Genomic DNA, 18266 nt, shown 5'->3' with positions numbered 1-18266 from the left:
CAGATTAATCATCAAGATGACGCCCCAAAATACTAGTATCCTGTTAAATCATTCACAAGCAAGCGAGCTGTCCTAGATGCTGGGCACTGTTTCAACACACGGATAAGCACACGCACACACACACACACACACACACACACACACACACACACACACACACACACACACACACACACACACACACACACACACACACACACAACATACACACAGACACACATTCACACACACACACACGCAAACACACACACACGCACACACACAAACATACACACACACACACATTCACACACACGCACACACACATACACACGCACGCACACACACACACACACACACTCAAACATATCTGGAACTAGAGTTCAACGATCTTTACCTTTGCCAAGAGATTTTGCCTCACGTGTCACGTGTTCTGTCTGCATAAAGTGACGTCACAGAAGCAGTCAAGCTTGACGAAGACTGGAGATCATGTGTTGGTAATAGCAAATCAATTTTTATTCGGAATGACTTTTATCAACAAAAGTGAACGGAAGGGAATTTCATACTTGCAACATTAGAAAGCTAAGTAAATGTCACTTTAATTTGACATGAATTATGAAAACCTTTATATTATTGTTAAGGAAAAGCCAGAAAAGGCGTATTTGCTTACATTAGTCTTTCATGCTAAACAACTTATGTTATTCGAGTGAAGCAGACGATCAACTAATACAATTCATGCACATACGAACCTTATTTGCACATGTCCTCAAAGGCCACCGTCGCCATGGCAATGTTTTGAAATTGTTATTCCTTAAGATTGTTTCCGAACCATTTCTACGCCTTTTGCAATCGGCGGCACTGCGCCGAGACTTGATTTCTTTTTTAAGCGGCCTGGTAGACAGCCCGGCCTACCCGTAAACTGAGCATTACGTATTCGCACGGGTAGGCCGGGCTGGGGCGGGTAGGTGGACAAAGCGAGACTCAACAGGTCATTGACCTCCCAAGGGCCGAAGAAGCGTACCTTATCGGCGAAGGTATGAAGTAACCGTACCAAAGTCAACCGTAAGAACATAGCTTCTTGTTTTTCAAATGATCAATCCAACTTTGGCAAATTTCTACCAATCTATTAAGCTCCGAAAGAGACCAAATCCAGCGCTCATGTACATCATTGGAAATCTGTCCAAGTACAGTTAAAGCACCTGCTACATTTGTATTTCAAAACTGAACATTACGTATTCGCACGGGTAGGCCGGGCTGTCTGTCAGGCCTGGCTACCATGCCAGGCTACCCTTTCTGGGCCCATGGATGTGCATGGAGGTTCTAATGGAATTTCCTAGAGAAAAACTAGGCCGAGAGCAACAAGAGTCCGTAGAACGCAATTCTCCATGAAGTATTTATAGTGTGTACATGGTGGGTAAGGTGTTTGTTACTACGGGAAGGAGGATGACCTCCTGACGGGAGTATTGGAAATGCTTTTGTTTGCACGTTCGCAGCTAGAACTCACGTTCCCGTCGTCGCATTGGTTTTAAACTTGGTATATCGTTTGCTAGGTTGGGCGTGGTGATGTATGATGTTTTTGTTACACCGTAACTACTTTTATCGTCAATTCAATATCGTAAATGCACCCCTATATTGACGCGCAAGTGGAACTGCTCTCCCATAGAGACCATGCTGTCATCTAGCTGCTGTGATCGTATACATTGTCACTGTTACATGATAAAATAGACAGCGTGCATCACCACACGCAACCTAGCAAACGTGGCGGGGTGGCTATATACGTGAGGAATGACATTGCATCAAGTGCACTTGACATGCCCGTACCCGACGAACTTGAGGTTAACTAGGTGAAACTGCGACCGTACCCATGCCCGTAGCCAGGGGGGGTTCGGGGGGTTCGGACGAACCCCCCCATTGGCTTGAAGGTCCACTTTCACAGGCTTGAAGGTCCACTTTTTAATGTTCAAGATTTTTTTCAAGGTGGACTTATTTGCATCACGAGCAATGCCACTGAGGCTAGGATCCTAGAAAAAACTTTGTCTCTGATTTTTCCTCTGAAATTCTCTCAAAACACAGGAAATGCCCTTTCAGGAGGTTCAATTCTTAGAAATTGAAACGCTCAAGGGTCCACTTTTTAACGTCCAAGATTTTTTTTTTAAGGTGGGTCTATTTGTATCACCAACGGAGCTGAAATCCTAGAAAAACTGCTAACTTTGTCTCTGATTTCTTCCTTTTAAATCCTCTCAAAAACACAGGAAATGCCATATCAGAAGGTTCAAATTTTAAAATTTCCCGGGGGGGCATACCCCCAGACCCCCCTAGGAAGCTCGCGCCTGCGGCGCTCGTCTCGCGCCTACGGCGCTCGCTGGTCCCTTAAAAATTAAAAAGAACCCCCCCATTCAAAATCCTGGCTACGGGCATGGTACCGTCTTCAACGAAATGTATCATGTTTGGCAGTCTGTGCTGTCTACTCGCCTCCTAGTTCTCCTTATGCGGAGCTTCTTCTGGATCACCTGATAGAAACAGTTGACTCCTTACAAGTGAAACATCCCGACTTAGGCGTACTAATTGGGGGAGACTTCAACCATGTGGAAGTTAGCAGACTGTGCAAGAGTCACAGCCTACAGCAAGTCAACCGTCAACCGACGAGGGGTCAAGCGACACTTGATCTCCTCATTACGAACCTACAGTCACACTACTCAGTCCCTTCTGTGGAAGACCCGCTTGCTAACAGCGACCACAATGTCGTGACGATGCACCCTAAAGAGAGGACCGTGAACAACAAGCTTGTAAAGCGTGTATGTAGGCCCATCCCTGACTCTGCACTGCGCTACTTCGGCCAGTGGATAACTTCTCACCATTGGCAAGAGGTCTTTACGGCCGCTTCTGCAAGTGACAAGTCTCAGGCAATGTACAGTACCCTTCAGTCCAAAATTGATGAGTACTTCCCCCTGAAGTCCATCCGATTGCATCACCAAGACAAACCCTGGATTACCCCGGCGATTAAATCCTTACTTCATGCTCGTCAACAGGCCTTTGTCAGAAAAGACTTTGACTCCTGGAAGCAACTCAGGAACAAAGTGCAAAGAAAAATAAAGAAATCTAAAATGGCACACTATGACGAAAAAATCAAATCACTGAAGAACGAAGACATTGGTCAATGGCACAAAGGTATCAAAGCCATGGTTAATGTAAAAAGATCAGACCCTGTAATCCACATTGATGGTGTGAACAACTGTGACCACAAAAGTACTGCTAATGAAATCAACAAAGCATTAGCCGCTGTGATTCAGTCCTTGCCTCCGATCTACCTTTCCCTGTTACCTTCGTACCTACCGTCACTTCCGGATCCCTCAGTAAAGCCCTGGGAGGTCTACAAAAGACTTCTGAAGATAAAAACCAGGAAAGCTGCTGGGCCGGACGGCATCCCGGGAAAACTAATCAGGGAATTTGCATATGAACTCAGCAGTCCCCTTTCTGACGTGCTCAACTCCTCACTCCAACAGGGGAAAGTGCCGGACGAGTGGAAAAGTGCAATCGTGGTGCCGGTACCTCAAACTAAACCACCTTCTGTCGACCAACTCCGTCCAATATCATTGACATCCCTTCTAGCCAAGATTGCCGAGGGATTCATCACACTAACTTTCCTAACTAATTATTCAAATTAGCTCCTGATTTGCATAATTAGTCATTGATTATGTAAAGCACCATCTGAGCTCTCTGCATACCAAACATCACGACGATCCGTCGACCCCTTCTCAAGTTATTCATGTCCGAATGTCAAAACAAAAACACCCACTGCATTTTTTTAACAAGCCGCTAGGGGGCCAAAATTTACAGAACTTACTTTTTGTGTCATGAACTATCTACCACACAAAAATAATGACCATAGCACTTTCAGAAAATATGCCCCTAAATTTTGAAGCTCCGCTGCAGTACCTTAGGTACCCGCTAGAAGGCCCATTATCGAACTTGACTTTCCTTTTTGTAAACCCTACCCATCCACTAAATATCATACAGATCCATCGACAGCTTCTCGAGTTATGCTGGCGACATACAAATACACATCCACGCAAAGCCCGCTGCAGAACCAACGGAAATTATCAGGGGAACCATTTTTGAACTTGAACTCCGTTTTCACACCATCTACACACCTGCAAAAAATCATGAAGATCCATCAACGTTTCCGTCACTTTTTTTGCCTACAAACAAACACACAAAAATGCAAAGTCCGCTGCAGTACTGTTGAAAAACGCAAGGTAAACCATTTTCGAACTTGACCTTCCTTTGCACAACCACTAAACACCTGCCAAAAATCATAAAGATTCATTGAAGCTTTCTTGAGTTATGCTCCTGACATACATTTAGACCCACCCAACAGATTTTTCAACCGAAAACATAATCTTCTCCGAGTACAAGTACTCGGCGAAGATAATTAGCACAATGGAATTATGCTTCTAAATATTGCCTTTTCTTCCCATCCAATTCACCACAGCTGCGGTTGCTATTGACACATTTTTCCTCATGGAAATTCTACTAACGTTAAAGAGTAAGCCCCCATGCATAGCCTTGGGCCCAGAAAGGGTCGTCTGGCATGGTAACCAGGCCTGGTAGACAGCCCTGCATTTTCCGTGAACCCTATTCTCACAGACAAACAGGGCTACTTATGTGAATGTCAAACAGCCAGCCGATGAGTGCTATTTCTGTACTAATATGTAAGTATGTACCGCGTCTATGACCTCTGGGGTAAAGTGGAAAGGTCATTGCGTGCTTTTAGAAGGCCTGTGGGTTTCTGTGTATGTTTGTTTATCGGCATTTGAATTGTTCAACCGGCATAACAGCCCTTAGCTTCAGTACAGGCACGCGGTGGCATGTTCGGCGTCGAACGACCTGTGTGTGTACAAGTTCTATTTGAACGTACGCACGTTACAGAATAGCATCAGAATCACCTACTAGTACTAAACCAATCCACGAGAAAGCTCGGAACGTCATGGGGAAAAAGGCTTCCCCAAAAGCGAGGCCTGTCCTCTTGCTGTCGGTGGTAAGTGTACTTAATGTGGCCTAGTTTTTATTACTCTAAGACTAGAGATGATAAAAGTTATGTATCAACAAGTTGAGTTTCACGTCTAGTTGCTGGTTCTACGGTTAACATCCTTTGATATATTCACTAATTTGTAGACAGTTAAGTATCTCCTCCGATCCTATAAAGTAAATTAATTCATCTACAGGATGGAATATATTGAATTCTTTTTGCAAGAAAGGTAAACAACATTTATGCGTTTATAATTATGTCATAAACAATCCATGATAAAGGGACGTTCATCTTCAATCATTACATGTAGAGTAATGATTATAGTCCAACCTATTGTACTAAGAATCCTTGTAACGCCTCGAAAGAGGCAGTTTTGCATTCGAATGTGATTTTCGATGACGGTGTTGGTGTAGAGGAGTTGGACTCTGACCCCTTTACATTGCAAATATTAACCTTGAAACAACACGAAGTGGTCAAATGATTCGTCAAAATCTGACAGCGGCAGAAAGCGAATTTCAGCGCCTCCGACTGTGACCAGTAAGGCGTAAAGCTAGTTCCCCCTTATTCGTTGCGATTTGTCAGTAAGACACAATCGACACAAATCACATTGATATGATAGATTATGTTATATTTTCTCTCTAGCCCAATGATGCAAAATTGTAATTTGAAAGCACCGTCCTCTGTGGTGGATTTAACAAATTTCATCAATAACTTATTTAAAAAAGCAACGAATATGGGTTACACATTGAACTAGAGTTCCACGACCTTATACCTGATGTAAGACTTTTAGAGTGACATATCAAAAACATTTCTCATTTATACATTATGAAAATAAGAACATGATTAGCAGAAATTCTGTAAAATAGTTACAAAAGCCGACGTTTCGGTGACCGTCTCACTTAGTTGTATCGTAACATTTCTGACTTGAAGCTAGATATAAATCGGCTTTTACAGGTTTGATCAACCAACACTCTAAAGAGCAATTTTGCGGATTGCTTATTTTCATGCATGGCCGTCCTAAGTTCAACATACTGAGTTATGTCTGCAACAGTTCTCATTGTCATCTGCAGGCGCTTGCAGTGGTCCTTCTGGCACTTTCCGTTGGACTTGGGGTTGGCTTAAGTGTTAGAACAAGGGATCGTGCTGGACAACAGGGTATCAAATTTTTACATGTTTGTGTGTGTCTGTCTGTGTGTGTGTGTGTATGTGTGTGTGTGTGTGTGTTTGTTTGTTTGTGTGTGTGTCTTTGTGTGTGTGTCTATGTGTGTGTCCGTGTGTGTCTGTTTGTGTCTGTGTGTGTGTGTGTCTCTGTGTGTGTGTGTCTTTAGGTGTGTGTGTGTGTGTGTGTGTGTCTGTGTGTGTGTGTGTGTGTGTCTGTGTGTGTGTGTGTCTGTGTGTGTGTGTGTGTCTGTGTCTGTGTGTGTGTCTGTGTGTGTGTGTGTGTGTCTGTGTGTGTCTGTGTCTGTGTGTGTCTGTGTGTGTCTGTGTGTGTGTGTGTCTGTGTGTGTGTGTGTGTGTGTGTGTCTGTGTGTGTGTGTGTGTGTGTGTGTGTGTGTGTGTGTGTGTGTGTGTGTGTGTGTGTGTGTGTGTGTCGGATATCAGCATAACATGAGAAGCTATGGATGGATCATTATGATACTTGGAAGGTCGGGAAAACGAAGACCAGTTTCTTTAATAGGCCCTTTAGTGGCTTTCTAAGATATTGCAGGGGAACTTCCGGTTTTGATATATCCCGTTATGGACATGCTGTGGTCGTGATTTATGAGTGGTACTAGTGGATAGCTGTTGAGGCAGAGAGTAGGTGGTGCTGGCATTTTTTAATTGCAGGGGCCAATTTTGTTTAAACCTTTGAAAGAGAATAACTAAAGAAGGGTTTGACGGATCATAATGATTTTGGTATGTTTTGATACTTTGCTGTAACGTTAAAGTTAACGTTACATATATGCAGCTTTGACCTAACAATGATAAACAGGATCTTCAAAAGACGATGAAAATGACTAATCGGTTGTTATTGACCATAGATAAGCCTTTTATAACTAGAGTAAATATTTGCGCTAGCGGCAAATACAGACAGGTTTGCCTATGGAGAAGACATTACTAGCCTAATCAATACCAACCAAGAACATTATATAGGGATGATAATGCCATTGCACCAGCGTATCCATGGTCAGAGGCACACATACTGCCGATTTTCATAACTGTCGCGAGTACCCTCCTCCACGGAGATTAAAAGTATTTTTTATTCACAATAATTTACTAATTAGTAATGCCATGTTAATTTGATTATAGGAACGACATCGCATATACCATGTGCGCATCACTGTTCGTCTGTTTTGTCTGCGGCTGCCACCCTACCCTACCATTTACACCTTTGCACTGGTATAATATTATGACGTCACATCTGACTCCCGGAAGCCTCAAAACTACTCGGTAATCATCTTCTGCCACCCTAACTTCTGCCACCCTAACTTCTGCCACCCTAACTTCTGCCACTTCACCCTGATACTGGACATACCTAAACACATTTTCCAAATTAACATCTAGTTACAATAACATATGTATGAATGCCAAGATGTTAGTTACAAAAGTGCTACAGCATTTTCTAATTTTTGAAATCCATATGCAAATCACCTCATTTACATAAAATTCATGCCATGATAATCATAACAAGTAAGGCAATATTTTCGAGAAAATAAAGAATATTCATCTCCATTCATAAAAGAGGTATGAAACAGCATCGTTGTTTATTGAAGCTACATATATGTCGAATATGAAGCCCCTACCATTTTTGCATTTGATTTTGCAAATATAGTCATCATCAGCATAACACACCTAAAGATAATGGTTTTAGTAAAGCTACCTACAAATCCAATGTGGCTTCCGTAGTATTCATCGTACAGGAAATATGAAGTTTCTTCAATAATAATGCAAATGAGGTCCTCATTAGCATAACATACATTCCATTGTATTCACCTTTACTAAAGCTACCCACATCACTAATATCACATCCCTAGCATTTACCCTAAAGGAAGTATAACTTTTCTGCATAAATTATGCAAATGAAGCCCTCATTAGCATAATGCTCCTCCATTATTTTCGACTATCCTAAAGCTGCCTACACCTCCAATATGACATCTGTAACGTTTATTGTAAGGAAAACATAGATTTTGCATAAATCATTAATGATGCAAATGAGGCCATAATTAGCATACTGAACATTCAATTGTATTCGCCTGTCCTACAACGACATTCACCTCTTATATGACATGTGTAGCATTTAGCATAAGGGAAATTTGAAGTTTCTGCATAAATTATGCAAATGAGGTCCATATCAACATAACACACATAAAGATGATAATGATAAGTACATATGACTTAAAGATGAAACACCTTTCCTTTACCAGTGAGGTGTTATAGCAGTTTCTATTAATATGTTAATGACCTTCGATCAGAGACAGAACTACACATGAATATATCAATTATCTATGTTAATTATCTAACAACGTGGATTTTGTCAAGATAGTAAAAAAACTAATCTTCTTGCCTATTAATTGATACCAGTTTAGTATTGGTTAATCTCTATTCAGCATCAATTCAACTGCATTTTCATGTAGTGTTAACCCACGAACAAAAGTTACCAGCTTAGTCGGTGGTATTTCTAGTGGGAAGACTGGCTGGCCTGGACAGTACAAAAAGCTTGAACTGCAAATGAATGAATATTGAATGATGGCAATGATTGATAATGTTAAATATTCAGCAGATGATGTAATGAATAAGCAATAGTGACGACCCTGTAAAAAGGTACCGAATTAATATTGATATGACTATTATATATTCAGTAGAAGATGTATCTGAGCTACAGATGTCATGAATAAGTAAAAAGGCGATGAATAAGTAAGAGGAATGACGTCACAGTGACAAAATTAGATATCATTGGCTGATGCACTGCTACGTAACAACATGGCGGCGCCCATAGACCACGTGATCACAATCGTACTAAAGCAATACAGGCTTTGACATACGTCAAACCTGTAATTACGAAATGTATATATTAAAGCTTTACATTATGATTTTTTTTCCATCTGTGTTTTTATCCACCCTTTTCATGTTAAATGATATCAGTAGAGGAGAAGCTTGTTATTCTTGACGTGGACCCCGGGATTGATGACGCCATCGCCATGTTGATGGTGCTATCCCAGCCTGCTGTGCGCGTGTTGGCGGTCACGTGTGTGAGAGGGAACGCACGTGACGTACAGCAGGGATGTCGGAACGCGCTGAGGGTGTTACGGGTCGCCGGGCGCATGGATGTGAGTACTTTGTTTTGCATTACCGATTTGTTTCGTTAACACTCGTCTACAAGTGTGTTGACAGCTACTCGAACAGATTATGGCGAGTCACATGGGTTTTCAATCAGTTCTGTAGTAGTCGGGCTTTCCTGGCCCTCCTCTTGGCCTCAGCGGCAGCTGTTCGCTCAGACTCAAAGGTTGTTGCGCTGTTGTGGCTCAGCTGTCGCCAGGTACGGCGATCTGACCATCACAGAACGCTTCTTATTTGTCTGTTTGCAGCTGTCACGGGACCGATCAAATCAAGGGATATGACACACACACACATCGAAAAAACAGTACAGCACGTGACGTCACAGAGTCTGCATGTTATGTCAGAACCACCATATTGGTTGGTTAGATACGGAGGAAAGGAAGGCATCTATACAAAAATAAGTTCATAGCTGCAAGTTAAATCGTAAACGACCTCAACTTTACTCGACAACGTCTTAGTTTAGACATCCAATATGTCGGACGATAATATGTCATCGCTACTTGAGTGCAAACAAACTCTATTTTACGAAGACAGTCTAATGGCATATGTAATTGTAATCCATAGGACAACGGACTGTGAAGTATAACAATATCTTTTTGGGTTTAATATGTCTTGGTTTCCTAGATCTCTCTGTACGTAGGGGCGTCGCTCCAACTCATGGGCCATGACGTTTTTGACCACACTTACTGGAGCGGAGTCGACGGCATGGGAGATGTACCTGACGTCAACGCACCTGACTACAGCCTCATCAATCAATCAGGTGCCTAGCTTGTAACTTTACCCGGTTTAAGTAAGTGTATTGTCATGCAGCCTGGAACAGTGCATGCAGCTCAGCCTGTGGTTTTGAAAATGTCAATGCTAAAACTCGAACCAAACTCAGCAAATTAGTATCTGCCGACTGTTTCTGAAATATTTAACCTGTTGATTAGATAGAGGATTCAAAACGAGAAAATGATTCGATAATGCAGTTAATATTAGACATCTTCAAATAGAATTATACTATTTTCTTTGACCTTCTTTTCCATCCAAGTTTCATGTGTTATCAGAAGTGTGTACGATGGAACTCAAGGTGTTAAGCACGTGAATAAGTTTGACATTATAGACGCCGTTTCCAACTCCGGCGCCACTGTCGCGTGATTTGGGGCCCGAGCGGTACCTTCGACTCCGGGACCTGTTGTTACAATGATGTCCCCAATAGCAAGCGTAGAGAGGAATAGGAGTGATTCAGTGTGCTTGGCTGAAAATATTACTATAATTATATTAGCTTCAATGGAAATGACTACCTGACACTTCTTTTTTACCCTTTGCCTAGTTTTCAACTATCTAATATTTTCGCCATTAGAACACGCCGCATTAACGTTGATACAGATGTCGAAGGCCTACCCGAACCAGATCACACTGATCGCCCTCGGTCCGCTCACTAACGTGGCCCTGGCCAGGAGGATGGACCCGGACATTTCCTCACGCTTTAAGGAGATCATCATCATGGGAGGCAACATCAGAGGTAAGAGGATGAACTGGAACATGTGCGGGGTTTGAAACGAATCGAAGATAAGCTAATGCGGAAAAAAATACTGTCTGACGTATCTGGAATGTACAGCTGCTTGGCCTGAAGTAACATGAAAGAGAAATGCTTTGATATTCTGTTCCAATTGCTTTATCAGAAGATACGATAAAATGTACACGATAAAATGTAATGCAACAACTATTAGAAATAATACAAAATAGAGGTAAAGAATTAAGGTAAACATGATAAAACTTGACGTCCTAATTACTAATACAATAAGTGCTAGCATAAGCCTTTGATATAGTGTTATAATCGAGTGGGGCTAATCATTAGTTTCGATATTTTTCTAATGACAAAGCAGTCTTTCATACAGTCACCTATTTTTGCATTGTTGGCGTTGTTGCATTTAAAGATATATTCTAATCTGTCTGTAGCATCGAGACTTATTCATGAAAGTACTGTAACTGTTGATGATATTTCTGATATACCGTAGTTGTGTTTTCAGCCCGACGTTTGGCGTCAACAGGTGTTACATGTCATGATAGACTGACGATCATCTCGGAAAATCTGTCTAAAAGGTGGAGGAAAACATTTAGAGCGCCAGCGTGCCAAGATCTGCACACTTGCCGCTATGAACCGTTTTGGTTTCTTTTTCAAAGATATAGGAAAAGACGCGTCCCGTATCATTGTCTTCACTAAATGCGATAATGCTGGCTGGTTTAAACCTGATAAATGATACCTGTAAAGGTTCCCTTGCAAAAATCATTATTATGTTAATGTTACGTATACGTGACAAAGAACTGTTTCTGAAATATCTTCACTACAAAAGAAAACCAAATCTAATGCATTCAGATTCAACCATCAAACAAGGTGGACTGCACTTGCGTCATAGACACGTCATAGTCACGTCATAGCCACGTGAGTGCAAACGTGAGTTTTATGATATATCTAAAAATCTACCCTTGACCGTTTCTCGTCCCCAGGAGTCGGTAACATGGACATAGCTGCGGAGTTTAACTTCTGGATGGACCCGGAGGCGGCGCAGGTTGTTCTGCGGGAGTACAAGTGTCCCATGAAGGTTGTACCGTGGGAGGTCTGTCAAGAACACGGACTGGAATGGGTACGTCAACGAGAACGCTATTTAATTTTCAGCTTTTCTTTACATTGATCAACACCAAAGGGAATGCATCATATGTAGATTGAAGTAATTACATCAGTCCTTCTTGTAGCCTTCCACGAACGTATTTCCCAAAAGCACTTATAAAGTCCTTTCGGAACAGATGATGGAAGATTTAATTTGGTCGAAGCTCGGGTGTATACCTCCCCATTTTCAAACATAGACTGTTGATATGAATCTCGAAATGATACCTCGCGAAAACAACGATTATTTTGACGTAGGGTTCAACTTTCCCTGTTTACCTTCAAGGAAGGGAAACATGTGGCTTTGGTTTCGTTTCTTTCGTTTATTTTGTTCCAAACAAATAAGATCAATAGCCTGCACCAGACGGCTGACACCATGGTTACTGGTTGAGTAGTAGGCACCCTGCGGCATTTCATAACATTATGTAGCAAGTGGCATGACTTAGCTCGAGGGCTGTTCACAATATATATGAATGTGCTTGAATAAGAATCATAGCAGTAGTTCGTTGGACTAGACCATGTGAAAATAAACACTAACTAAGTATTTGCTTGCAACTGTTTTTAGTTTATTTTCTTATTTTCCATAAAGGATTTCTTCTCAAGCTGGTTAACTGCAGACACGCCTAAGGTTCGCTTCATCCGGGACATTACAAACAACCTGACCCAACGACTTCAACAAGACGGCATGCTGACGTATATGTGCTGTGACCCCTTGGCAACCGCCGTTGTTATGGACAACTCCCTGGCACAAACCGTCTCTAATGTATACGCCACCGTAGAAACAAAGGGCGAGTTTACAAGAGCACAAATGGTTGTAGATTGGGGAAGGTTAAGTCAGAAACGTCCTAATATTGACGTCATGCAAAACCTTGACATGGCTCGATATAAAGAACTTTTGACCGAAGCAGTACATTAACATATTGATACAGCGTAAAGGGGTTTTCTTCAATCGGTACCCTTTTATCTTGGTCAGCCGACGGGCGGTATAGACTTCCCGTGTCCTAAGTGATACGTTTGTGGTTTACGGGCGTTTACGACCATCGGGAGGGCTACAGTAGGTCAGCTGAAACCCCTTCATGTGTAATAGGTTCTACATCATTGGTTTGGGAAAACGGGAAATCCACAATAACATGTATGTCATTTCTTCATTATTACCAAAATTAAACCAACGTGGCTTTAGGTGAATACTTCTAAGATTTCAGAGAAGATTTCAAAATAGATAAAAAGGGAATAAGGGAAACTTGGTTACCGCGCATAGCGTGACTGTTTTGGTATGTGTACGGGACTAAAATGGTTGATACGTCGGAGAAAAAATTCCTTCTATGAGTCTGTTTGTGTACATGTCTTACAACTTATGAGAATTTTTTCCGGGATTCGCCCACTTGTATGGGAGTTATACTCTAAAGTTTGCGTGCTATCCGCTGGACCCTGGGCGGTTTTGCAATGTTTATTATGTAATTTGAAAGAAATTCTTGTCAAATGACAGAAATTTGTCTTCATTGCTATTACAGTACCAATTTATTGTTGCGTAGAAATCTGAAAATAAGATACCGACTTTTTTACACAAAATGTAGCATTTTAGTGTAAAGTGTGATTCTTATTCATTTTGAATAAATTATGATAATGAGACAAATTAACACTAATTTTTAACTCTCAAAATATGTCAGAATATCCTTGACAGATTAATTGAACAATATATAAACAGGAATCCAAAAAATAGCCAACAGAAAAGATCTTTTTGATTAAAATTGAAAACAGGTGAAAGTATGTGTGTATCTATATAAGTGGCAGACTATGATGCATAGGTTATTTCTTATAGTAAAAAGATATGTACTTTGACTGTCTTTTTTAATGTCTTCGTAACGCTAGCTTTGTTTTACTACGATGTGTCCATCACATGTTAACCTACCAATCCTGTGCGTGGTGGAAATAACAAAAGACTGAGAATTAGTACAAATGTCATTACAGTTTCTATCTCGGGGTATGCACACTTAATGTGTGCCCCCTTTCCCTTTCTGAACATCTTTGAACAGGGAGGGAAGATCGGTGTCTGACTGTAACTATATTTAAGCCATTACGAGATGCTGCTTATCTTCGATATAATCGGTGCAATCTTTCGTCGTGTGGTGAAAGCACAAAGAACTGCCCGGAGGCCTAGGTGTTGGTAGGTCCGGTGGGACAGGATGACCCGCTGTTAGAAAGTATCATTAACAGCTGTCTGCTGCGCCAGGTGTGCACTCGACAGATTCCCTGGACGGGACACCTGCCACCCTACTTGCGTCAGTTGTGGGCTACTGCAGAGACAAAAAAATGCACAAGAACGACCAGACAAAAGCACGCCCACAAGCAATCCGATTGTTGTCACGAAGCCTAAGCGAGAGACCGTCAAAATATCCATGAGTTACCGTAGACCAAGGAGGTTTCAATTGCTTGGAGTCATTGTTTCGGAACAGAACTACAGCCCAAACCATGTATTCTTTTAAGAGACACTTATAACAAAAAATAACAAAAAAAACATCGAGGGTTACCGGAGACCAGACGCCAACTTTGGTATGTTGTTTTATCATAAGTTTACAGACAAGAAGAAAACTACTCTCCTCTTAACATCACAAAACTCACACATACAGAAAATGTGGGATCATTCGTCTTCCACTGTCTCGGAAAAAGACGTCAGACCCAAATAAGATTGTTACCCATTGCCTGTCCGTCCCTTCGTGTTATACGTATTTGCAATTAGCCCACGGGCAAGAACTTACAATTAACTTATTTAGTTATTATATCATGTATGTGTACGTATCCATCATGTGTCCATGGCATTTTTTACGTACGATTTGAAAAATGTAGTGTATATCTTTGTTTGCCTGACCTTTATCTCCATCCATAACGTCAATAAAGAGTAACCTGCAAGCCGATTCAAATTTAGAAAGGAAGGGCTTGCAATATACGCGGAAACCTTTACTACATGTGTACAGACACCGAAACAAACTGGATTGCAATAGGAATTAGTTATAGCCATAAGATATATCTGCCAGATTCCTTCGAAGAAAATGTTTCTTCGGCTTTGTTCGGTTCATTTCACCCGTAACGAGTTTCTTTATCCATGCCAAGCAGTTACGGCACACCTTCCGGATGTATGCACTCCGGCAAAGCAAGGAAAAATCAATTCAACCCAAGACGTTTGTTTATCTTAAACTATGAAGGCATTGATTTGTCCAGTTGGACTGCCCTCACCGATGACTATGATTGACAGGTTGATCGGCCAAGCGAACCGTAAAGCTAGAACAGAGCGGCGTCACAAGACAGGGAAAAATATCGCTCTACAGGATCTAAACATCAGTTTTTGCAGTGATGTCTTTGTAAAGACCCCGTTACTGTGCCGAGCCAACTTGTCTAACAACGTTCTGTAGTAATTGCCTGGGGCATTACGAACCTTCACTTATCTCGGATTCAAATCGAAAAAAATAACACTAATACGTTTATGATGACCGTATATTATCATTTACGCTACAACGTTTTAAAGCCACATAAATTATTTCTTTCTTCTGCTATCTGTCCCAGACCCAGAATTTACATGGAGGGACAACATCCGGGCCAACTTCCAACAAAAACATCATCTCTTTCAAGAATTTGATAAACTCCCCGACAACCTTTCCCATTATTCTCCAAGCAGAGGCTTCGATCGAGAGGGGTAGTTTTGTCCGGGATTTTAACGTGAGAGGAGAGGAACGTTAAAATCCCGGACAAAACTACCCCTCTCGATCGAAGCCTCTGCTTGGAGAATACTTTCCCATATCAAATACAGTAAAGGCTACAAGTTTCAACACATGGGCAGCTTACACGGCCCAGTGCATTGATTAATGTTAAAAAATATGAAAGAAATCTCACTCTCCTTCATAACGACGGATAACGTAACCCGATAGTTCATAAAAAAATGAATAAAGAAGTGCCTTTTTTGCTTCTGATTTTTTAAAATCTGAATTTCATCACAAAAAATATAAGACATAAGAGTTGACAATGTCGATCTACAAAATCCAAGAACAAAATAATTGGACACATGTTAGATTAACGGTAAGATCCTAAAAGCCTTTCCTCATTTTGCATAATACCTCATTAGCATACCAAATCAGGGACGTACAGAAGTACCTGACTACCCTTTGTCCAGCGAGGACTGCGTCACTACAACGTCTCCGTTTTCACCTGCACCAGGCCGCTCCGCCAACGGGTTCTGAACCAGCTACACACAATAAGGTATTTCATCAGTTATCTTAGTATATAGGTTGTACTGCTAAAGGAGGCATCCATATGAAAGTTGTCAAATGTACCACATAGTGTTTCATGTAAGTAGCGGGGTTCTGTTGTTCAGGCTGTAGGATGCCCGTTCTTTGTTCTATCATGGTGCTAGATAAGTATCTGATTAATGTCAGCACGTACCAACGGGAAGTTTGTTAGATTGTAGTGAGTACTTGCGAATACAGAAAATGGCATTTAATACATGCAGACACCGACAAATATCAGCTGGAAACACAAGAAATCTATCAAACCTTTGTTACGTACAAGGCTGGCCGAAATTCTGGGACAAGGACTAGTCTGGTACCACCCAGTCCTTGTAAGGAGGTTGAATGATAGAGATCCAACTAACAACAATACATTTCATACTAGCTGCGGGCTGTATTGAAGGGTGCATCACAGCACAGACAAATGTGGGGCCTTGTAGGAAAGTAGCCATGACATTTCAAGATCAACATTTGTCCTTTCTGAGAAGGGCTTAAGATGATCAGTTCTGACTTGATGTCATGCAGACGCGCCATTTATCTCACATGGAGGCGTGAATTATAGCCTGCATGTGCGGCACGGATATTGTTCAGCTATTTGCATAAAGAGTGTCCCTCGCCAAGTCATTTTTTCTCTGCATTGATACCTCATTAACACTCGACACATGTGAAGGAAAGTACCGCGATCAAGGCATTCCTTCTGTAATCGATGAAAAGGGTAGATACGGCCAGCTCAGGCCCTTACAGGTAATATTTGTGTCGTACTTCAGAAGGTTGACTGCGTATGCATACCAGCTGTAACAGCTTTATTTCATTACTGATAGGAAAAAGGTGGAAGGAGAGGGATGGGCTCCGCCTGTCAATACCGTACCCTACGTACTACATTATACAGTATATATAAACAACCTTGCCGAGACACGGTGGATAATTACCCGCTGCCCCTACGGCCTCAAAATGGCTATGTGCCCGGGACTACCTTTATAATATACTATATACTAACATTTTTTTTACTGGTAATTTCGTCCCTTAGCCTTCTCTATATCCACGGTGCAGATGTTGGGAAACTTAAGTCATCGAATTTTAGCAGAGCTATCTCATGTAAGGACTATGTGGAACTTAGGCTTTGTTTTGCCCTGTTTCTTGTGCATGCCACCCTATGGCTATGTCGTAGGCCTTTATATCTGCATTGCGTTCCTTGTTTCTTTACAACTCACAGTAATTCACTTTCTGAATTCATCTCCCATGATTTACAAATGAATGGATTTTCACGATTTTTGAACCAACAAAGCAAGAAGCCCAATCATATGCTATAGAATTGAATTTTGCATGAGCGCAAGAAGTGACCCCATTGTGCAGTCAGGTGAATCGCCCTGCTGTCATCAGACAAAGCCTGTACCTTATCATGTGGCAGGCAGCGTCCTTTGTACTTTGCTTCACCTGTGACAGTGCTTGGCCTTTGTTCCAACCAGAATTTTAAAACAGATGTTGGAGAGGGAATCGTATGGCGTAATGGTCAGAGCGTCTTGTCCCATTAGCCAATAAGTCCCGGGTTCAAACCTCTGACATTAAATCGCTCAAAAAGAGCGAAAGAAAAAAAATAAAGATAAAAGTCCGGCCATCCGGGACAGACGTGTTCTCGACATGGCACTAAACAAAGATATACGTGAGTCTGCATCACAGTTACGTTTGTACCTGGAAAGGTGCATGTAAATCACGAGTTCGAAGATCCCACGTAAGTTTCTCGTAAGTCCTTTTTTAATTGTAGTTTATTTGTTATGCATACAATGTTTTGTATTAATATTACATGTGCCCATTGATCACTTCAGGCGAATGGGGCTAGCAAATGTAAAACATTCAACTGCGAAAGCACAGACAGGCCCGAAACAATACCCCCACGTACACACACCAACACAATGAACAGACACAGAGCAAACAGTATCTCCGTTTTCACGGGTTTAAAAAGCTACGATATCCATTTCAAAGAATGTTTTCCACATTATTTTTTCAAACGTTTCTTCTTCTT

At 41.5% G+C, this 18266-nt stretch overlaps 1 protein-coding gene across 2 annotated transcripts; it reads left to right on the top strand.

Annotated features, from left to right (window-relative positions):
- Positions 1-4702: 4702 nt before the first annotated feature.
- On the top strand, positions 4703-14754 carry LOC136443440 (nucleoside hydrolase-like). 2 transcript variants are annotated; one of them, XM_066440675.1, is made up of 7 exons: positions 4703-5017; positions 6079-6163; positions 9134-9315; positions 9950-10085; positions 10668-10829; positions 11816-11952; positions 12562-14754. In XM_066440675.1, exons 1-7 carry the CDS (start codon positions 4967-4969, stop codon positions 12886-12888), a joined length of 1080 nt encoding a protein of 359 aa, XP_066296772.1. In that variant the 5' UTR covers positions 4703-4966; the 3' UTR covers positions 12889-14754. The 2 variants fall into 2 exon arrangements, with proteins under 2 accessions (XP_066296772.1, XP_066296770.1); XM_066440673.1 differs by having other exon boundaries at positions 4704-5017; positions 9131-9315.
- The last annotated feature ends 3512 nt before the right edge of the window (positions 14755-18266 follow it).

This window comes from Branchiostoma lanceolatum, chromosome 10 (genome assembly GCF_035083965.1).
Source record: "Branchiostoma lanceolatum isolate klBraLanc5 chromosome 10, klBraLanc5.hap2, whole genome shotgun sequence".
Taxonomy (NCBI): domain Eukaryota; kingdom Metazoa; phylum Chordata; class Leptocardii; order Amphioxiformes; family Branchiostomatidae; genus Branchiostoma; species Branchiostoma lanceolatum.
The sequence above is the reverse complement of the archived record's forward strand: the minus strand, read 5'-3'. Positions and strand labels throughout refer to the sequence as shown.

Excerpts from the sequence above, each read along its gene's own strand:
- LOC136443440 (XM_066440673.1), top strand. The coding sequence starts at position 4,967 with ATGGGGAAAAAGGCTTCCCCAAAAGCGAGGCCTGTCCTCTTGCTGTCG. Across the intron at positions 9,316-9,949 it reads GGGTCGCCGGGCGCATGGAT|ATCTCTCTGTACGTAGGGGC; the intron begins GTGAGTACTTTG and ends TTGGTTTCCTAG. Across the intron at positions 10,830-11,815 it reads CATGGGAGGCAACATCAGAG|GAGTCGGTAACATGGACATA; the intron begins GTAAGAGGATGA and ends TCTCGTCCCCAG.